This window comes from Physeter macrocephalus, chromosome 21, assembly GCF_002837175.3.
Source record: "Physeter macrocephalus isolate SW-GA chromosome 21, ASM283717v5, whole genome shotgun sequence".
NCBI classification, from domain to species: Eukaryota; Metazoa; Chordata; class Mammalia; order Artiodactyla; family Physeteridae; genus Physeter; species Physeter macrocephalus.
In genome coordinates, this window is record NC_041234.1 from 34,731,641 (window position 1) to 34,750,224 (window position 18,584).

At 46.6% G+C, this 18,584-nt stretch overlaps 2 protein-coding genes across 6 annotated transcripts in view; one reads left to right on the forward strand and one right to left on the reverse strand.

Annotated features, from left to right (window-relative positions):
* The first annotated feature begins 2,254 nt into the window (after positions 1 to 2,254).
* On the forward strand, positions 2,255 to 7,297 carry TSR2 (TSR2 ribosome maturation factor). 2 transcript variants are annotated; one of them, XM_007117773.4, is made up of 5 exons: positions 2,255 to 2,414; positions 2,578 to 2,668; positions 5,224 to 5,315; positions 5,873 to 6,046; positions 6,292 to 7,297. In XM_007117773.4, the coding sequence occupies exons 1-5, from the start codon at positions 2,316 to 2,318 to the stop codon at positions 6,415 to 6,417; spliced, it is 582 nt and encodes a 193-aa protein (XP_007117835.1). In that variant the 5' UTR covers positions 2,255 to 2,315; the 3' UTR covers positions 6,418 to 7,297. The 2 variants fall into 2 exon arrangements, with proteins under 2 accessions (XP_007117835.1, XP_028338326.1); XM_028482525.2 differs by lacking the exon at positions 2,578 to 2,668 and having other exon boundaries at positions 2,283 to 2,414.
* FGD1 (FYVE, RhoGEF and PH domain containing 1) overlaps positions 7,295 to 18,584 on the reverse strand; it is a 36,056-nt gene continuing 24,766 nt past the window's right edge. For 3 of the 4 annotated variants that reach the window (XM_007117774.3, XM_028482524.2, XM_055081970.1), the window contains 10 exons: positions 16,100 to 16,158; positions 15,808 to 15,954; positions 15,324 to 15,416; positions 15,082 to 15,161; positions 11,367 to 11,397; positions 10,750 to 10,851; positions 10,252 to 10,377; positions 9,918 to 10,079; positions 8,722 to 8,865; positions 7,295 to 8,185 (listed from right to left, as the gene is read on the reverse strand). In XM_007117774.3, coding sequence (XP_007117836.1) covers positions 7,880 to 8,185; positions 8,722 to 8,865; positions 9,918 to 10,079; positions 10,252 to 10,377; positions 10,750 to 10,851; positions 11,367 to 11,397; positions 15,082 to 15,161; positions 15,324 to 15,416; positions 15,808 to 15,954; positions 16,100 to 16,158 — 1,250 coding nt within the window. In that variant the 3' untranslated portion in view covers positions 7,295 to 7,879. The remainder of the gene's footprint in view (positions 8,186 to 8,721; positions 8,866 to 9,917; positions 10,080 to 10,251; positions 10,378 to 10,749; positions 10,852 to 11,366; positions 11,398 to 15,081; positions 15,162 to 15,323; positions 15,417 to 15,807; positions 15,955 to 16,099; positions 16,159 to 18,584) is intronic. The other variant, XM_055081969.1, reaches the window with a different exon arrangement.

Here is an 18,584-nt window from a genome sequence, read left to right on the forward strand (position 1 = left end):
TCTTGAAAATGTTGTTATAAAATAATTGTCATTTACTTACAGGAGGCTATCAAAGTGTTTGCAGTAAAAAAAAAAAGGAAAAATTAGTAGAGTCAGGCAATTAATAAAAATATTTTATTTCTCTAGTTTTGAGGATGTTTGTGGCATTTGTCAGTTTTTTTTTAAATTGGAATTTGTAAATTTTAAAATTTCTTTTATGAATCTAAAGCAAAACTCACTTTCATTCCTAAATTTGTACTGTTTTTCTTAAAAACAGCTTGCAAAATTCTATCTGCCTCAGGCCTTTCAAAAATCTGCATTCACCGTGAGCACTGATCATACTCTATGGTCCTTGGAAAATCTTGCATGCCAGACTGTAAGCTCCTTGAGCATCTGACCAAACCCCATGACCCAGCAGTACTAAGCACAGGGCCAGACACAGAAGTATCAGTACTGTTTGTTAACATGGACTTGTCCAAACTTTGCAACCTTTGCTGTGAGAGGGAATCACCTATAATACTTTTCTAAAAACAGCTTTATTGAGATATTATTTATATACCATAAGCTTCACCCATTTAAAATGTACAATTAAATGGTTTTTAGTATATTTTCAGAGTTGTGCAACTATATTAGTTTGCTAGGGCTGCCATAACAAAATACTACAGACTGGTGGCTTTAACAACAAAACTTTATTTTCTCAAAGCTCTAGAAGCTAGAAGTTTGAGATCAAGGTGTTGGCAGGTTTGGTTTCTTCTGAGGCCTTTTTCCTCGTCTTGCAGATGTGTGTTCACATGGTCATCTCTCTGTGCATGCGTCTGGTTTCTCTGTCCTAATCTCTTCTTTTTTCTTGGCCACGCCATGCGTCTTGTGGGATCTTAGTTCCATGACCAGGGATTGAACCCCCTGTGTCCCCTGTGTGGAAGCACGGAGTCCTAACCGCTGGGCTGTAATCTCCTCTTCTTGTAAGGACACCAATCATATCGGACTAGGGTGCACCCACATGGCCTCATTTTACCTTAATTACCTCTTTAAAGGCTCTGCCTCCAAATACAACCACATTCTGGGGGTTAGGGCTTCAGCGTATGAATGGGGGTTGGGGGCGGGACACAACTCAGGCCCTAACAGCAGATGTCACCACATCTAATTTTAGAACATTTTCATTGCCCCTAAAAGAAACCCTATACTCATTAGGAGTCAGGCCACATTTCCCCCCTTCCTCTATCCTTAGGCAACCATTAATCTATTTTCTGTCTCCATAGATTTGCGTGTTCTGTACATTTCATATAAATGATACCATGCAATATATGGGCTTTTTTGACTATTTGGTAGTGATGTCACCTCTTTCATTCCTGATTTCAGTAATTTGAATCTTCTCTATTTTTTACTTAGTTAATGTAGCAAAAAGTTTGTCAATTTTGTTGCTCTTTCTTAAAAAGACTGAGTTTTGGTTTTACTGATTTTCTCTGTTGTTTTTCTATTTTCTGTTACATTTATTTCCTTTCCAATTTTTATTATTTCCTTCCTTCTGTTTGCTTTGGGGTTACTCTGTTCTTCTTTTTCTAGTTTCCTAAGGGGGAAGATCAGGTTATTCATTTGAGATCTTTCTTCTTTTTTAATAGGGACGTTTACAGCTATAAAATTCCATTTAAGCATTGCTTTGGCTGCACCTCATAAATTTTGGTGTGCTGTGCTTTAGCTTTCAAGTCATTTCAAGATGTCTTCTTATTTCTCTTGTGATTTTTTTTCTTTGACCCATTTGTTATTTAGACGTGTGTTAATATCCACATATTTGTGAATTTCACAAATGTCTTTCCATTATTGACTTCTAATTTCCATTGTGGTCAGAGAACGTACTTTGTATGATTTCAATTCTTTTAAATCTATTGAGGCCTGCTTTAGACTTAACATATGGTCTGTCCTGGAAAATGCTCCACGTGCACTTTAGAAAAATGTGTATTTTGCTGTTATTGGGTGGAGTGTTCTATAGATGTCAGGATGCATTATTAAATGCAGATTTTTAGGCAATGCTACGTGAGGTTGCTTCTTCTGTCCTAGGGCCTGAAATGTGCATCTTTAATAAGTTCCCCACATCTTTTCTGCGCAGTACCCATGGGTCCGGAACTCATGGCCTCAGCCGCCCTCCCCTCCTTGCTTCCTTAGATTTAATTATTACATGTGAGTGACTGCGGTGGTGTCATCGATTGCTCGACAGACTTTGCTATTGCTATAGTCTTGCTGCCAGGTCTGCGGAAAGGCGAATCGGCGTTCTCAGGCTCGGCTTCCGACTCCTTCTGCCTGGGCGGTGCTGCGCAGGTATTGGCCCGCCTGGACGTCACATGCTCCGCGGCCGGATAATGGCGGGCGCTGCTGAAGATTCGGGAACGCTCTTTGGGGTTGCTGTCCGTGCTGCGCTGGAGGCCTGGCCCGCCTTGCAGGTGAGCGGGGCCGCGGCTGGGACAGAGGTTAAAGACCGGGGCAGAAGAGGAGTTGGCCCGGCGAGCCGCCCGAGGCTTGGTTGGGCGGTGTAAGCAGCGGCCTCCTGCGCCCCCGTAGGCCGGCTCCCGGGTTGACGTGCTGGGCTTGGGCCTGTGTTCGCAGATCGCTGTGGAGAACGGCTTCGGGGGTGTGCACAGCCAGGAGAAGGCTGAGTGGCTGGGGGGTGCAGTGGAGGAGTACTTCTTCCGCAATGGTGAGTGAATGTGAGGCGCTAGGACGTGTCTCTGTGGGGGCGTGGGAAGGAGGAGGCCGATCCTAGTGAGTCCGCACTTCTTCTTGAGCAATTGTCGGTTGGTACCTGAGGGCGAGGTGGAATGAATGCAGGCTTTGGAGTCAGAATCCTGAGTTCGAATGCCTTACGGGCCGTGCCATTGACTCAGGGTATCAGGCTGGACAAGTCGGTTTACACCCCTGAGACTCAGTTTCATAATTTGTAAAATGGATATAAAAGTATCCACCAGCGCAGTCCAATAGAAATACAATGCTAGTCGCATCACGTAATTTGAAATTTTTCAGCAGCCACTTTAATAAAGTAAAAAGAAGCAGATGAAATTAATATTATTCAACTGAACATATCTAAAATACATCAACATGTAGTCAGTATAAAACACTATTAATGAGATGTTTTACATTTTTTTTAGCATTACGTTTTCAAAATCTGGTGGGTATTTGAAAAATGTGTCTTAGCACATCTAATTTTTTTGGCCTAGCCACTTTAAGTGCTCAGTAACCACATTTGACTATTTGGACAGCAGAGATCTACATCTTTGGTGTGTCTTGAGGGTCGTTAAGAATAAGGGGCCCTGCAGGGAGTCTTTTGCGAAGTATGATTTTTACAAAATTTTTCATATAGTTTTTTAGTCTTGGAAATGACATTAGGCAGTGTCCTCTCTCTCAAGCAAGTTTATCATCTAGTGAGGGATCCAGATAAGTAAATAGGTGTTTACACATAGGGTGATAGGTGTTCTAAGCTCGGTGCTTGGGTAATGTAAGACTGGGAAGGAGGCGTCTTTTGGAGATCTTTAGGGGGTGGTGGTGATTGGGCTGAATCTTAAGGGATGAGAAGGAGTTAATTAGGTGGGGGAGGCAGAGAGAGCAGCACTCAAAAATAAGTCCTGTGGTATGAGGAGATTATGTGTTATATTTGGAAAGTGGTGGGGAGCTCAGTGTTAGAATAACAGTGTGTGTGTGCTTGTGGGTGTGTGGAAGGGAGGAGTGGTGGAGGATGGGGGTTGGAGAGGACCCTGAAAAGGGGTGAGACATGGAAGGCCTTATGGGCCTTTGATTTTTGTCCTTTAAGCGTGTTTGCCAAAATGCATGCTTTGGAAGACTAGTTCTGTTAGATGTTCAGCGAAGAAAAAGCTTCTCCAGTCAAATTATATAAGAAAAGCTCTTTTCTTCAGTTCTTACTTGAGAGTAACAGTAATCATTAACATATTAAAGGCTTGGATAAGGTTAAGACTCACCAAAAAGAAACCTGTTTACCTTTGGTTCCCATTAGTTTTCTGTGAATAGCTTCCCTTAAAACCCAGCAGGACAGTTATTTCTCAGAAGCAGAACATGAAACACTGCAGTAGGTGATTAAAAATTCATGAGCAGGATCTAAAACGATGGGGTTTTCTGGCTAGAAAGTAGTCAGTGTGGAGCATGGACTGGAGAGGGAAAGACTGATGAGAAAGCTGTTTCTGTCTAGAAAATGATGAGGTCTGAACTAGGGCAGTGGCAATAGTCATGGAAAAGAAGGGGTGGCCCTAAGGAAATGGTTTGGCTCTACGTAGAGGGGGAGGGGAAGGGAGGCAGGTTTCAGGTTTGAGTCGCTGGGTGGCTTAGGTGCCTTTCATGGAATAGAAGAACGCTGGGGAATGAGAAGTAGGTTTTCAGGGTAAGGTGATGAATCTGGCTTTGGATATGGAGGGTCTGAGGCACCTGTAGAACAGGTGGAGAGTAGTCTGGGTTGGAGACAGATTTGGGGGATATTAGAGTGTTAGGGAAAGCCGAGGGGGTGAATGAGCTCTCCCAGAGGGAAGAGAGAGCAAGGAGCTTTGTGGAAGACTTTCTTGAGTTATTCTCTAATTCAGAAAAAGTAGAGCATGGGCCTATAAGGTAACTGAAGCCAAGAGTCTTAGCCAAAGTAACACAATAGGATGTTAGGTCAAGGCTGTGATGATTTCATCGTGGCAAGTACTTACATCCATTTCTTCTTACCTATGCCATTGGTCTGTGGCCTCCTGTGTCGGTGGAACCACAGTTGGGAAGTCTCTACATTTCAAAAACTTCAGCCCTTGAGTGATGGAAGTGAACATGGATTATGGGTCTCCCCTGTGCTAGGCATTGTTTGGGTGCCTTCTCATAACAGACCTTCAAGGAGGTTACTATTAACATCACTTTGCAGATGAGAAAACTGAGGCTTGGAGATGAGTAAGTTACATGCTCAAGGTCACACAGAGAGGAGGCCGGTTAAAATAGGCCAGATGAAAGAGGGCGAGTGTGGATGGAATGCTGCAGGAATAGAGGGCTTAGTAGAATGCAGGAGATTGGAAATTTGGTATTTTATTTAGTGTTTGGTTTTTTTCTTTTTAAAAATCATGTTAAAACCTGGAAAGTAGAGCACTTTAGCAAATAAAAGCCTTACTGAACCTTTACCCACCAACCAGATGTGGATCCACTAAGTAGGTATTGAAGAGTAGTGGGCAGGGGTGATGAAGTTGGCTGGTCTTTGATCAGAGGACCCTATCCTTTCCTACTCAGCTGACTTGGAGCTAGATGAGGTGGAGGACTTCCTCGGGGAGCTAATGACAAACGAGTTTGATACGGTTGTGGAGGATGGGAGTCTGCCCCAGGTGAGCATATCGTGGAAACAACTGTTGTCTCCCTGCCTGCAGCCTTTCTTCTCCCTAGCTGTCTGTTTTAGACCAATACTCTTGGCTGTAACCTTTCTTTTCTTGAGTCCTGTGCAAGAACTTTCTATGACTCCCTATTGCCTGAGTCTAGTCTTCCCAGGCTTTTCAAATCTTGCCTCTTTTATTTCTCTCTATACATCATTCTCAGCTAGGTCTGTTCGTCACCCCCCATCTCAAGGGCACATCAGGCCAGGTACATTTCCACCCCTGCTCTGGTTAACATTACTGCCCCCGCTGGGATTGCCTTCCCTTTTTACATCTTCCATCTTTCAAACCCAGTTCTAGTGCCTTCCCTGCTAGGAGGCCCTCCTTCAATGCTTCAGACCTTAACTGAGCCCTTCATATGTAGTTGCTTCATTAGTGAACTCCTTGGGGAGGAAAGAGCCCCATTCTCTTCTGGAAAATTCCAGACCCCTCCCCACTCTTGCTGCAAACACGGGCCGGTTGTATTGTAGGTTCTCTAGAAAATCCAAGCTGGTTGAATGTTTTCTTGGTAGGTGAGCCAGCAGCTACAGACCATGTTCCACCACTTCCAGAGGGGTGATAGGGCTGCTCTGAAGGAGATGGCCTCTCTCATCACCCAAAGAAAGTGCAAGGTCAGAGCCACCGCACTGACGACAGCCAGAGAGACTGATGAGGATGATGATGCAAACAGCGTGGAGGAAATGGAGGTGAAGGGGGTGGTGCCTCTTGGGTGTGGAGATGCAGATATTTTCAATCTTCTGGAAGATCAGCTAGTTTCACAGGGAAGTGATGGGGGTGGTGGTGATGGTGGTGGTGGCTGTATTATCCAGAGAGGGCAGGAAACTTTCCTGAGGTCACGCAGCCAGTCCTGGCAAAGCTGGGAGAGCCTGGGTCTCCATTGGCCACAGTTGGGAGATGTTGTATTTAGCTCTCTCTTGTATTTCTCCTCCAGGTCGCAGCTACGAATGATGAGGCAGCTACAGATGGGGTCTGCCCCCAGCCTGGTCCAGACTCCCAGACTATTAAGGAAGAGGATATAGTGGAGGATGGCTGGACCATTGTCCGGAGAAAGAAATGAGTGGGGCTGGAAATAGTCTGGGTCCTTGTTTGCTAGTTGTTTGGGGCTTGTTTGTAGGGGTTTTTTGGAGGGTCATGGACCTCTGGACTGGTTACCCCATCTCCACCCTCTCCCATTCCCCTGTCCAGCCCCTTCCAGGGGAAGAAGAGCCCAAGGGTCTTTGGTCTTGGGGTGGTCTGAGTGATGAGGCCTGGTTTCCCAGCAAAGTGCCACTTGGGTGCAGTCAATGTGAAGAGGGAGGGATGAGTGGGTATGGGAGTGACTAGAGGAAAAGCTAAACGCTGGCTGGTAGTAGGCAGGTGGATGTGTGAAGGGAGAGGACCAACAGGAGAACCAGTATTCCTGCTGGGTAAGGAATGTTGAGATGAGCTTGCTCATGGAAGAGAGGTTAGTTGATGATGTGAACGGAAGTAGCTGTGGTACCTCTCCCTCGCTTCCCCCCGCCCCCACACAGAGCAGCTCTGTGCCCCTGCCCAGAAATTGGAACCTCCCGGGAACGCTTCCTTCCTGCAGCCCAGTGTCCAGCCCTGGGTTCCTTCAGGATGTCTAAGACCTTGTCTAGGCAGTGAGCTCGGGGGACCTGGGCTTTGTTTTCTGTCTCCTTCAACCTCTTTTCAAACTCCTCATCCCATTGAAGTCCAGGGATGAGGCTTAAGACCTCAATAAATAATACCTTATTGTTTAATTTGTGGCTTGACCTGTGAGTAGTCTTGGAATCAGCCTTCTGGGAGCTGAGCTTCAGAGCTCAGCAAGGGAGCAGTTTCTGGGCCCACCCCAGCAGCCTGGTACTTTGGACAAACAAACAGATGGACGAATGGAGCACAGCAGCGCTCTGAACATTTCCGTAAGCCTGAAATAAACTGTATTTTTCTTTAAAAAACAAAACAAAGAGTATTCATTGTCCTCCCCCACTGTTCCCCTGTCCTGCCCGGTGGCCCTGCCATGGGTCTGGACGATAAAATACTGGGTAGCCTGGGGCCAGGTAGAAGCTGTAAGCCGTGGGGGAGGCAGGAGGTCACCACCCCATGTAGCATCATACATGTGAAGACACTGGTTGAGGGGGCAGGGGTGGGCCAGGACCATGGGGTCAGTGGCAGAGCTGGCACTTGAATCCAGATCTCCTGCCTCTGGTGCTTTGGGGGGAATTGGGTGGAGGCAGGATCTGTAGGGTATTGAGGGGTTGGGGGGAAATGGCCTAATTCAGGCAGGTCTAGCAACAGCTCCCACCCTCCCTGGAGGACAGGGTTTAAAAAAAATTAACATCACTGTAGGAATATTTTTTTAAAAGCCCAGGTTTTGTGAAAAGATGAATTAAAAAACCCAAGACCCAGCATTCAGGATTGAAAGTGCCCATGATGGGAGTTCAAGTATTGACTGAGCTGGGAGAGAGCAGGCTGGGGCCCTCAATTGGACATGGGCAGCTAAAGTGTGGGGCAGGGGGCCCCAGTTACCCACAAACCCTCTAGGTCTTGTCTCGGGTCTGGGGGGCTTCAGAGGGTTCCGCTGTGGCTCCTGAAGCTGCCACTGGTGCCTCCTCCATCTCTCTGTCCTCAGACAGTGTGGGCCCTGGGCAGAACGTGTCCCCACGGCCTGCCCGGCCGAGCACAGCCATCCAGCGCCGCTGCAGCTCCTCTGTCTCAGGACTGAAGTACCAGCTCAGGTGGCTCTGGGTGATCTTGAAGACATGCCGTCTGTCAGGCCGTTCCCCAGCCTCAGGAGGCCCCACCTCAAAGCCAATGAGGGGCAGGCTGCGCTGGGCTTTCACATCCTGGGGAACAGGGACAAAGCCAGGGGTCACCTAGGGGCTGGGCTTCTCACTGGTTTTGTATCTGCTAAACCCCTCTTTTCCTTCCCCTGCTCAAGAACCTTACATGGCTTCACTGAGCAACAGGAAAATGTCTGAACTGGGGCTAGAACGCAGGCTGGTTCAAATACCGCTTTCCTTCCACACCCCAAACCAGGTGGGCTAGTCTCTTTAGCATATAATGTTTTCCGGCCTTTGGGCTGTTGCCCCCCATCTGCATCTTCCCCACTCCAAACTGGATTAAGCAGTGCCTTGTCTCCACTACAGCTTCCTCCAAGAAGCTAGCCCCCCAACAAGTCACTGACTTTTCTCTACATAAGTTGACCCACGGTCACTCCTTGTCTCTAGCCAGTCTTTGTCTCACAAGGGTGGGGGCTTCTGATTTCTCCTTAGGTTCACCCTATCCTCCAAGGCCAAGGAGAGGTGAAGGACTCAGGTGAAAGGAGGGCAGCCTGGTTTTGCCAGGTGGCTGAAAGGACCCAAAGGAGTAGGATGCACACCTGAGGGGCTCCGTAGATGTACAGCACCAAGGGTTCGTTCTCAGGGACCACAAACCATGCCTTGTGCCAGCCTTTCCCGCCCTTCTCCATGTAGTGCAGGAAGCTGCAGATGACGCTGTTCTCCGCAGCCACTGAGGCCTGTTTCTGTGGCCAGAGACATGGGGAGTATCAATGTTGATAGGAGGCCTAGCCTGGCTCCTCTTGGCTTCAACATCCCCTCAGCATGGGGATTGCTATTTCCATGTCTCAGAGGAGGATGCTGAAGCTCAGGTGGTGGGAGTGATTTGCCCATTGTCACTCAGTGAGTCAGAGTCGCGATTCAAAGCCAGGCTTGTCTGCCAGATTTGGGCCATGGCTGCTGCCTCTAAGAGTTGGTGGGAGGGGTGTGTAGCTCTCAGTGGGGGCACCTTAATGCCAGTCAGGCATTCTTCCATCAGTCCATTTATTCCTCAAGTCATTTATGCATTTACACTTCATCTTTTTTTTTCATCTTTCATCACGTGCATTCCCTACACTCAGTGAGAAGCAACCTAGCATTGTGGTTAAGGGGTTGGGTGGATGGGTAAGGCAGTCAGTCCCAGAATCCCAGCCCTAGATGGAAATATATTGACTTGGAAGGAGAGCATATAGGGCTGTTGTAAGGATTAAATGAATTAATACATGCAAAGCACTTAGAAGAGTGCCTGGCACAGAGTTAGCTTTCTTTAAACGTTAAATAAAATAAATACCTCAATTTTAAAAACAAGCAAAAGTGTGTGTATGTGCACACATCTAGAAAGATAGGAAGCATAAGCGTTAATGGTGGTAATCTCTGGGTCAAAGGAATACGGTGTTCTTGTTATTTTTGTTTATATTGTCTTAACTTTCTTCAGTGCATATATCCTACTTTGTATTAAGAAAGCTGTCACTCACTGTGTAACATGGGCAAATAACCTCCCAGGGCCTCAGTCTCCTCATTTGTAAAACAGGAATAGGAATAGCATTGATAGGTAAGTTACTGTGAAGAATAAAGCACTTAAATAAAAATTACTCTTTCATTCACTCATACTCATTTTACTCACTCCAAGCCTGGGTCACTTGTTCAGTGGATACACATGGTACTACGATGTCAGAGATGCCCAGGCTTCAGCCACCACTGCGTGGGTGGCTGGGGCCCATGTGGTCAGGGTGGGTTACTTGCGGGGCTTGGCTCTTACCTCCAGGATGGACCTCCGGCGCTGGGGTGTATGCTGGCTGCAGGCTGGGCTGCTCCCAGGCACCCCATGCAAGGCCACGTAGCAGTCAGTGCACACACGGTTGGAGCGGTTGTTGTCATAGACAAGGCGGGCCCGGAACTCGGAGCACTTCCCACAAACCACCTGGGGTGGCAAGTGGGTAAGAACAGCCTGATTCCAGCGGGCCTTCCCCTTCAGTGTACCAACTCCCACAGCAGACTCACAGCCTCCCCCCACTTAGTGCCCATTTAGAAGTGGGCCTTTGGGCTGCCAGCCTGTCTCCTCCCTAGCTTTGCCCCTGCCTCCCAACACTCACATGGCCGCAGGCCTTGCAGTGGTGCCTGCGTTTGGTGATGGAATTGAAGGGCTCCTGGCAGCGCATGCACATGGTGACTTCCTTTTCCCGGATGGGCGTAGGTGCCCGCTTCCCAAGATCCACATTCTGGAGAGAGGGCCAGGTCTCAGGTCAGAGACAGCTACTCCCCAGTCCAGTCCATCCGGCCCTTGCCCCTGCCCCTGCCCCAAGGCTTGGATCATCACTGGGAGGCAGCAGATACATTCAGAAGACCTGCCTTTGAGTCCTGGCTCTGCTCTACCTCACTGTGCAACTGACAACCAGTCATGTCTACTTTCTGAGCATTGTTTGCCCAATGATTTCTCTGTGGCCCTACCAAAAGAAGACTGCTTCTGAGGTCATGCACTGCCTCTCTGGTCTTTACCCTCTGGGAAGGGAAGAGGAGCATCACAAGGTAAGGTGGGCACCTGGAGGCCCGGAGGGGGTCCCGGTGCAGGAGGAGGGGGTGGGGACTCTTACCGGAGAGTTGGGGGGGGTGTCTTCATCTTCCCTGTTTGTGGAGTTCAACAGTTTGAAGGTCTCCAGCGTCTGTTCGTGCTTCAGGAGGGTAGAGTTGATGGCCTGGAAGGAGGTGTAAGAAATAAGAGGTCAGAACACCTCAAAACCCACCCATTTCCACCCTTACCTCACCTTCCTATAACCTAGCTTGGAGTCAGAAAAGTTGGGTTCTAGGCCCAGCTCTACCCCTTGCTAGGTGTATGACCTTGGGCAAGTCCATTCCCAAATCCAGGTCTCAGTTCTTATATTTGTGAAGTAGGGGAGGGGGATCAGGGGCTGAAAAACCACAGAAGGCCTTCCTGGCTATTACTATCTGGGATTAAGGTTTTACAGGGCTTAACTCACTGGGGTTACACCCTCAGAGGAGCCAGCTTTCTAAAGGAAGAATTGGTTACTTTCTGCTTAACCTCTGGACCTCAGTTTGCTTATCTGTAAAATGGGGATGGTAAAGTTTATTGGAAGGCAGGTGTCCAGGCCCATTCTGGTCAGATGTGAATTTTAGGGGAGAGTCCACCACCCCCTTGAAGACCTGTTAATACTCTTCCAGCCCCCTACCACAAAGCCTTCTTGGAAGTTACCTGGACCCAGTCTTTCTTCTCCTCCTCAGTCCTTGGGTAGGGAAGGTGGTGGGGGCAGGGGGAAAGAAAGATGTTGGGTTAGGCAGGCCAACCAAAAGCAACTGTAGTGGTAAAGAGCAGGTGTTTTGGAGTTGGAAAGACCTGAGTTTGACCCTCTGCTCCTTCACTTATCACTTATGTGACCTTAGGCAAGTCATATAACCTATCTGAGTTTATTTATTCAACAGTTATTAATACTCTCCAGACCCTGTGCTAGGAACTTGGGCCTCAGAGAGGACCCTACCATCAAGGAAGGAGCTCACGGTCTAGAGGGGGAGAAAGGGACAATACAGGGGGATCAGTGCTCTGACAGAAGGAAAATGGGGCTGAGGAGCCCAGAAAACCTGTCCCATCCTAGAGTTTGGGTGGGGGCTGCTAAAGAAGGTTTCCTCAAAGAGGTGCTAGCCCTCAAGTACAGGGGTAAGGGTGAAGTGTGTGAGTGAGAGTATGGAACATACGAGAAACCATAAATAGTTCCCTATTTTTGCTGGAATGTCAAGTTTGAGAAAGCAGGGCAGTTTATTTTTCTTCACCTGTAAAACGGATATGATAATTATCAGTCTGGGTTGTTCTAGGCAGTAACTGAAGTGATCTGTAAAGTGTCCAGCACAATCCTTGATACACTAGGTGCTCAATCAGTGTGAGTCGCTTTTTGTTTAAGCTTTAAATAGTATGTTATTATCCATCAAAGTTTATATGGCTGCTTCATATTGTTCCATAGAGATATCTAATTTCTCTACATAATTTCCCTCATGAACTGTATTTACTGCTTTTGTCTTAAAGTGTCCATATATGTATGCATCTATTTTTGGACTCTATTCTGTTCAGTCTGTCTAATTTATATCTTTCTGCCATAAAACACTTTTTAGTAGTTTTTTGCTAAGTCTTGAAATCTGGTAATGTAAATCTTCAAACTTTGTCATCAAGATTGGTCCGGCTGTGCTAGGTTCGTTGCATTTCCATATATATTTAGAATCAGTATGTCAACTTTTACACAAAAAAAATCTACTGAGATTTTGATTGGAACTGAATCTGTAGATCAATTTGAGATCATCATAGTCCTAGCAATATTGAATATTTCAGTACATGAAATGATAAATCTCTCATTTATTTACTTCCTTTTAAATATCTCTCAGCAAAATTTTATGGCTTTCAGGGTAGAGGTCTTGAAACTATTTCATTAAATTTGTTTCTAGGTATTTGATACTTTTGATATGATTGTAAAGAACATTTTTCTAATTTTATTTTCTAGTTGTTGCTAGTATGTAGAAATACAACTTTTTATATCAACCATATATCTGGTGATCTTGGTAAAGTCATTAGATATGGTACTTATTAAATTTGTTTGGGTTTAAAAAAAAAAAAAAGAAGGCAGGCTCCCACATGCCACGGAGCAACTAAAAATTAGAAGAGGCCAGGCAGGAGTAAGCCAAGAAGCTGGTCCTACTCCTAGTGAGCAGTTGATGGGTCTGCACCAGGGTGGAGGCCTTGGAGACTGCAGGGCAGACCAGAGAGTTGGAGAAGGAAGGCAAAAATATATACTGATTCCTAAGTCAGTGGTTCTAAACCCTGGTGTACACATTAAAATCATCTGGGGAGCTTTTAAAACTCCCCATGTTCAGGCTACACCCCAGACATATTAAACCAAAGTCTCCAGGGGTGGGTCCCAGACATCAGTATTTTTTAAAAGCTCCTCAGCTGATTCCTATGTCACCAAAGTTGAGAATCAGTTGTCTAAATGGTGGGCATATGGGTATTTGTTGTATTTCTACTTTTCTGGATATTTGAAATTTTTCATTAAAAACAACTTTTTAAAGGGCAGTAAAAGCAACTGCAAAGCAAATGCTCCATGCCTTCCCTCTGCCACTAGGAGGAAACCCTACACTGCTCGGTGCACCCTTCTGGGCCCAGCATCCCTCTGCAGCCCCCTCCTTCCCAGCCTCCCAGCAGACGACTCATCCCAGTCACGTGGCTTATCACTTAGGCTCTGCTGAGGCCTGACTGGGCCCCACACCTGCCCTCCCCTGGAAGTGCCTGTTGTCGCCTTTGTTCTCACTTTCCTGGCCACAGGCCTCTGAGATGCTCTCTCAGACTCTCAGAGCATCAAACCTAACTCCCTTCTCTCATCTTCCAGGAGGACACCCTGTAGCCCACATTCATCTCTCTCTCCTGCCTCCACACAGTTCCAGCAATGAGGGTTCTGACTCTCATTTCTTAATTCCTTACAGCCTATCAGAAGCAGATCATCTACCCATGTGCATCCACTCGCTGGCCCTGACCATGGCCTCGATACCCTATCACCTGGGCCCTCAGAAGGCAGCATGAGCTCCAATTCCTGCTCTGCTTCTTTTTAGCTGTGGGATCTTGGGCAAGGTGCATAACTCTTCTGTGCCTCAGTTTCCTCATCTGGAAAGTGAGGTTGATGGTAACAGTGGCTACTTCAAGGGTTGTTTTAAGAATTTGACTAGTCAATTTAAACTTAAATTGTTTAAGTTAAAATTAACTTAAAACTGTGCCTGGCAGGGACTTCCCTGGTGGCGCAGTGGTTAAGAATCCGCCTGCCAATGCAGAGGACACGGGTTCAAGCCCTGGTCCGGGAAGATCCCACATGCCACGGAGCAACTAAGCCCGTGTGCCACAACTACTGAGCCTGCTCTCTACAGTCTGTGGGCCACAACTACTGAGCCCGTGTGCCACAACTACTGAAGCCCGTGCACCTAGAGCCCGTGCTCTGCAACAAGAGAAGCCACAGCAATGAGAAGCCCGTGCACTGCAACGAAGACCCAACACAGACATAAATAAATAAATAAATAAATAAATAAATAAAAATTAAAACAAAACAAAACAAAAACTGTGCCTGGCATAAGAGCAAGTCTTCATTAAATGTGAACTATTATTATAATCATTCAAGTAGAGAATGGATATGAAGCCCCCTTTGTTAAATAGCTAGGCATTATTTTAAAATTTGTTATTAAAAATTTTTTTATTATGAAAAGTTTCAAGCATACAGAAAAGTAGATAGGATAACACAAGTACATTAAATATATAAATATATATCCACTATATAGATGCAAATTTAAAAAATATTTTGCTATATTTATTTCATATATATTAATATATATTTATATATGTAGATATAATATGTATGTATATGTATATATTTTTTGGTTGATAAATCATTTAAAAATAAGTTACAGATATCATGATACTAAATCATCAGCATGCATCACCAAAAAACAAGGCCATTCTCCTATATCCTCCTATACCATTATCACACCTGAGAAAGTTAGCAATAATGCCCTGATAGCTGATGCCCAGTTCACAGTTAGGATTTTCCCTCTTGTCTTGAAGATGTCTTTTAGGGCTGTTTTTCTCAAACCAGACTCCTATCATGGACCAAGCATTGCATTTTATTGTTATTTCTCTTAAATCTCTGAATCTACAATAAACTATTTGTGCTGTTATTATTTATGTTTGGTTTACTATCTCATTCTTCCCTCTCCTCTAACAAAACCCATCAGAAGAGCAAGCATCTTTGGGGAAAGGTACCCACCCTTTCTCTGGAACAATCTCTCCTCTAGGGAGGTAGCCTCTGCCCTGGCACTAGGCCTAGAATGCCTCAGCATATCTGAAGGGAAGAGGGGGCTGGAGAGAAGATACAGACAAGGGCAAGTACCTGGCCTGGAGCTCCAGGGAGCGCTGCTTTCCTGACACCAGGAAGGTACGAGGCAGATTGAGGTTGGAGCTTTCCTTTAGCTGAATAGAAAGAGAAAGGGGCTTGGTGAGGCCTACTGAGCTCTACAGGGCCCTTGCCCTCTGCACATATGCACACACTTGGGGTCAAAGTCAGAACGTCTTTGCTCCTCCCAGCACCAAGGCCCCACTCCAGGTCCCCATTTCCCACCTCCTGGTGCTCACCTCCATGCCATCTACATCGATGCGTGCCCGCACGCTAAACTTCTGGCCAAGGAGCCGCAGCCTGGGCACACAGTAAAGGAGGCGGTCGTTGAACTAGGAAGGAAAAGGTTTCAGATGTATGTGTGGAGGACCCACAAGGGGTGTGGCCCAGCTCTCTTCCGTTATTACTCCCGAAGCTTTACTGCTAGGGACTCAAGGCAATAGGTGGAGAAAACACAGTCCAGACTGGGCACAAAGGTTGCAAGGAAAGAGCCTAGGCATGGGAGTCCCTTCCTAGTTGGGTGGCCTTGGGCAAGTCACTTCTCTCTAAGTCTTAGTTACATTATCTGTAAAGTAGAAAGAAAAAAATTCCCAGTAAAGGCAGTGAAAATACAATGAGTTAGTAGAGGAAAGAATGGAGAGCAGGAAGTATAGCCTTGAGTGAGTACCAGGTCAATGTGGTGGGCAGGGGTGGGGGGCATGCACCCCTACCCGTGGCACTTACTAGTATGAGGTATCGGTCTTGAGTGGTCCCGTTCTTTGCTGACAGCTTAAGGATGTGGCCTTCTTTTATGAGCTCTTTAGTGGGGCTGACAATGTCTTCCTCACCCCCTAGCAGCTCATATACCTTCAGCAGCTTGTGCATTCGCTCCTGGCAGGAGACAGTGAATAAAAGGCAGGGTTTGGGGTGCTGGCCTCCCCTCAGATGTCCACAAGTCGCAAGACCCCCACCCCAGAACGGAGATCGAGATAGGTGGCTTGGCCAAGGAAGGGCAGGGGTTAGAAGGACCACTCACCATTTTGCGGATGGCAGCATTAGAGTGCTCTGCTGCTGTGGCTATCAGCTCCAGAGACTCTGCGGGCAGAGTGGGAGGTCAGATGGGGGGGCTAGCAGAGAAAAGGCTCTTGGGAGCTTCTTTGCTCCCTGAATACCTCCTCCTGTCCTGACCACACCCTCCCCATTCCAGAAAGTGCCAGCCTCAAAGATGTCCATAGCAACATCACTTAAAATCAGAAACTGACTCAATTAATGCCACAATAGAATCATAGGACATGAAATAGCTGGCAGCCAATAAAATGCAAGCTTAAGATTATTATTACCATTAAAAAACAACAATAATAGTTACACATGTAACTGGAAGGAAATATACCCATGTTTAACAAGTTGTCTCTGGATGATGGGACTATGGGTGATTTTTATTGTCTTCTTTTTCCATATTTTTGACAGAGAACATGTATTACTTTTATAATCAGAAAAAAGTCAGATAAAGAAGCAAAGAGATGATCCTATTCTTTGTCTCAATAATTCTGATTATTGGAATCTATACTAAGAAAATACATGTTTTATGTACAAATACACTTTCATTGCAGTGGTGTTTACAACAGTGTCAAACCAGAAACAACCCAGTTAAATAAATGTGCATTCATATAATGCAATACTAAACAGCCTTTGCAAATGATGCTTTGGTAGGGTTTTTCATAATCTGTGAAATGCTCAGGATATTTTAAGAAAAGGAAAGGATACAAACTTGTATATACCAAATGATCTCAATTTCACAAATATACGTGTATAAAAAACACCAGGAAGAAAATATGTCAAAATGTTCCTCACGCTTATTCTCTGGAGTCTCGTATCATAGGTGATTTTCTTCCCTGCCTCTTTCAGCTTTCCTGTATTTCCATATTTCCTATTGTGACCAGGTATCAGAAAAAAAACGAAATAAGTCCCTATACATCTCCACACACTAACAAATCTTGCCCATGCTTGAGGCCCAGCTGCACTGCACCCCTCTCTTGTCTGCATGCTGCTGTATTTTCCCACTCAGAAAATATGCCTGTAATGGAGGAGCACAGGTGCTTCTGAAGAGGGTCCACATGGTTGGCAAACCAAGTGTTATTTTCCTAGGGGAAAATGACCATGGAAAATGACCTCCATGACCAAGTCTTGGTGCTCAAGATCTGTGGCCCCTAACCCAGTTCAGGCCTTTCAGGTGCCAGTCTCCAAGCTCCCATCCCTTTTCCATCCTAGCTGCCAGAGGGAGCGTTCTCACACACAGCTTGCTGTCACTCCACTGTTCAAATCTGTCGGTGGTTTCCCTTTGCCTGCAGGGTAAAGACCCAGTCCTTTAGCCTGGCATTCAAGGCCCTTGGTGATCTGGCTTCTGTTGACCTCTCCAGCTTTCTCCACTTGCACCTCTCTAAACATGTCCTGTCTTGCTTCACCTGGCCAACTCAGTCTTCTGAATTCAGCTCACCTCCTCCAATAAGCCTGCCCTGAGTTCCCAGGCTGGATTAGGATACTGTCTGGGTTTCCATCTTCCCCTTTGCTCCCCTCTGTCCCACCAGTCACACTACGTATTCATTGTGTATTTATATATCTGCATCCTTTAGCAGACTAGGAGCTCCCTAGGATGGGGCCAAGGTCCTACCATCCTCTCCTGGGCTCCTGAACAGATGCTTTGCATGCTATCATTTAATTGTCACAACCCTATGTGCCCTGTTTGTCCAATGAGGAAATTGAGACTCAGAGAGAAGAGGTGCTGGCCCTAGGCTATCTGCCTGGGAGGCAGCAGAGCTGACATCAGAGCTGCCCTTTCTCCCACACATTCTGCATCTCCCCCACCCCAGGGCAAGGGGCATGCTGGGTCGTGGAGGTAGGCAGTGCCCAGGAAAGGGGACAGGAAGAAGACTCTGGCAAGCTGTGGGCATATAAGTTCAGGCCTGTGGAGGCTGCTGGGCTCAGAACGCTTTGTTATCAAAGTGTACTGTGTGAGGTACAGACTGGCATTTCCAGGGGTCCAGTGTATGTAGGCTCTGTCTGGGGATTCAGTGTGGGGATTTCAGTTGAGGATTTCATTTGGGGGTTCAGGCTAGGGTGTGCGCTTTGGGGAGCTTTGTGTAGGAGCTTGGTCTGGAAGCTCTGGTGGGCCTGGTCTGGGCTTGGCAGTCTGGGATCTTGGTTTGAGTTCAGTCTTGGGCTCAGGGTAGGCTGCTCAGGCCAGGAGTTCCAGCTGGCCTGGTTTGGGGAGTCTAGGGTCCAGGCTCCAGAGTTCAGTCTGGGAAGTAGAAAGTGGGGGAGTCAGTCTGGGGAACCAGGATTCAGTGGGGGCTCAGACCTGGAGGTACTTTCTGGGGCTCTACCTGGGGATTTTAGTCTTGAGGGGTAAAAAAAAAATAGGGAGGTCAGCTTAAGATCTTGGGCTGGGGAGCTTAGTGAGCACATCTCAGGCTGGCTCTCATGCAGAGATTTTCATTTTGAGCAGCTCAGAAAACTGGACTGGG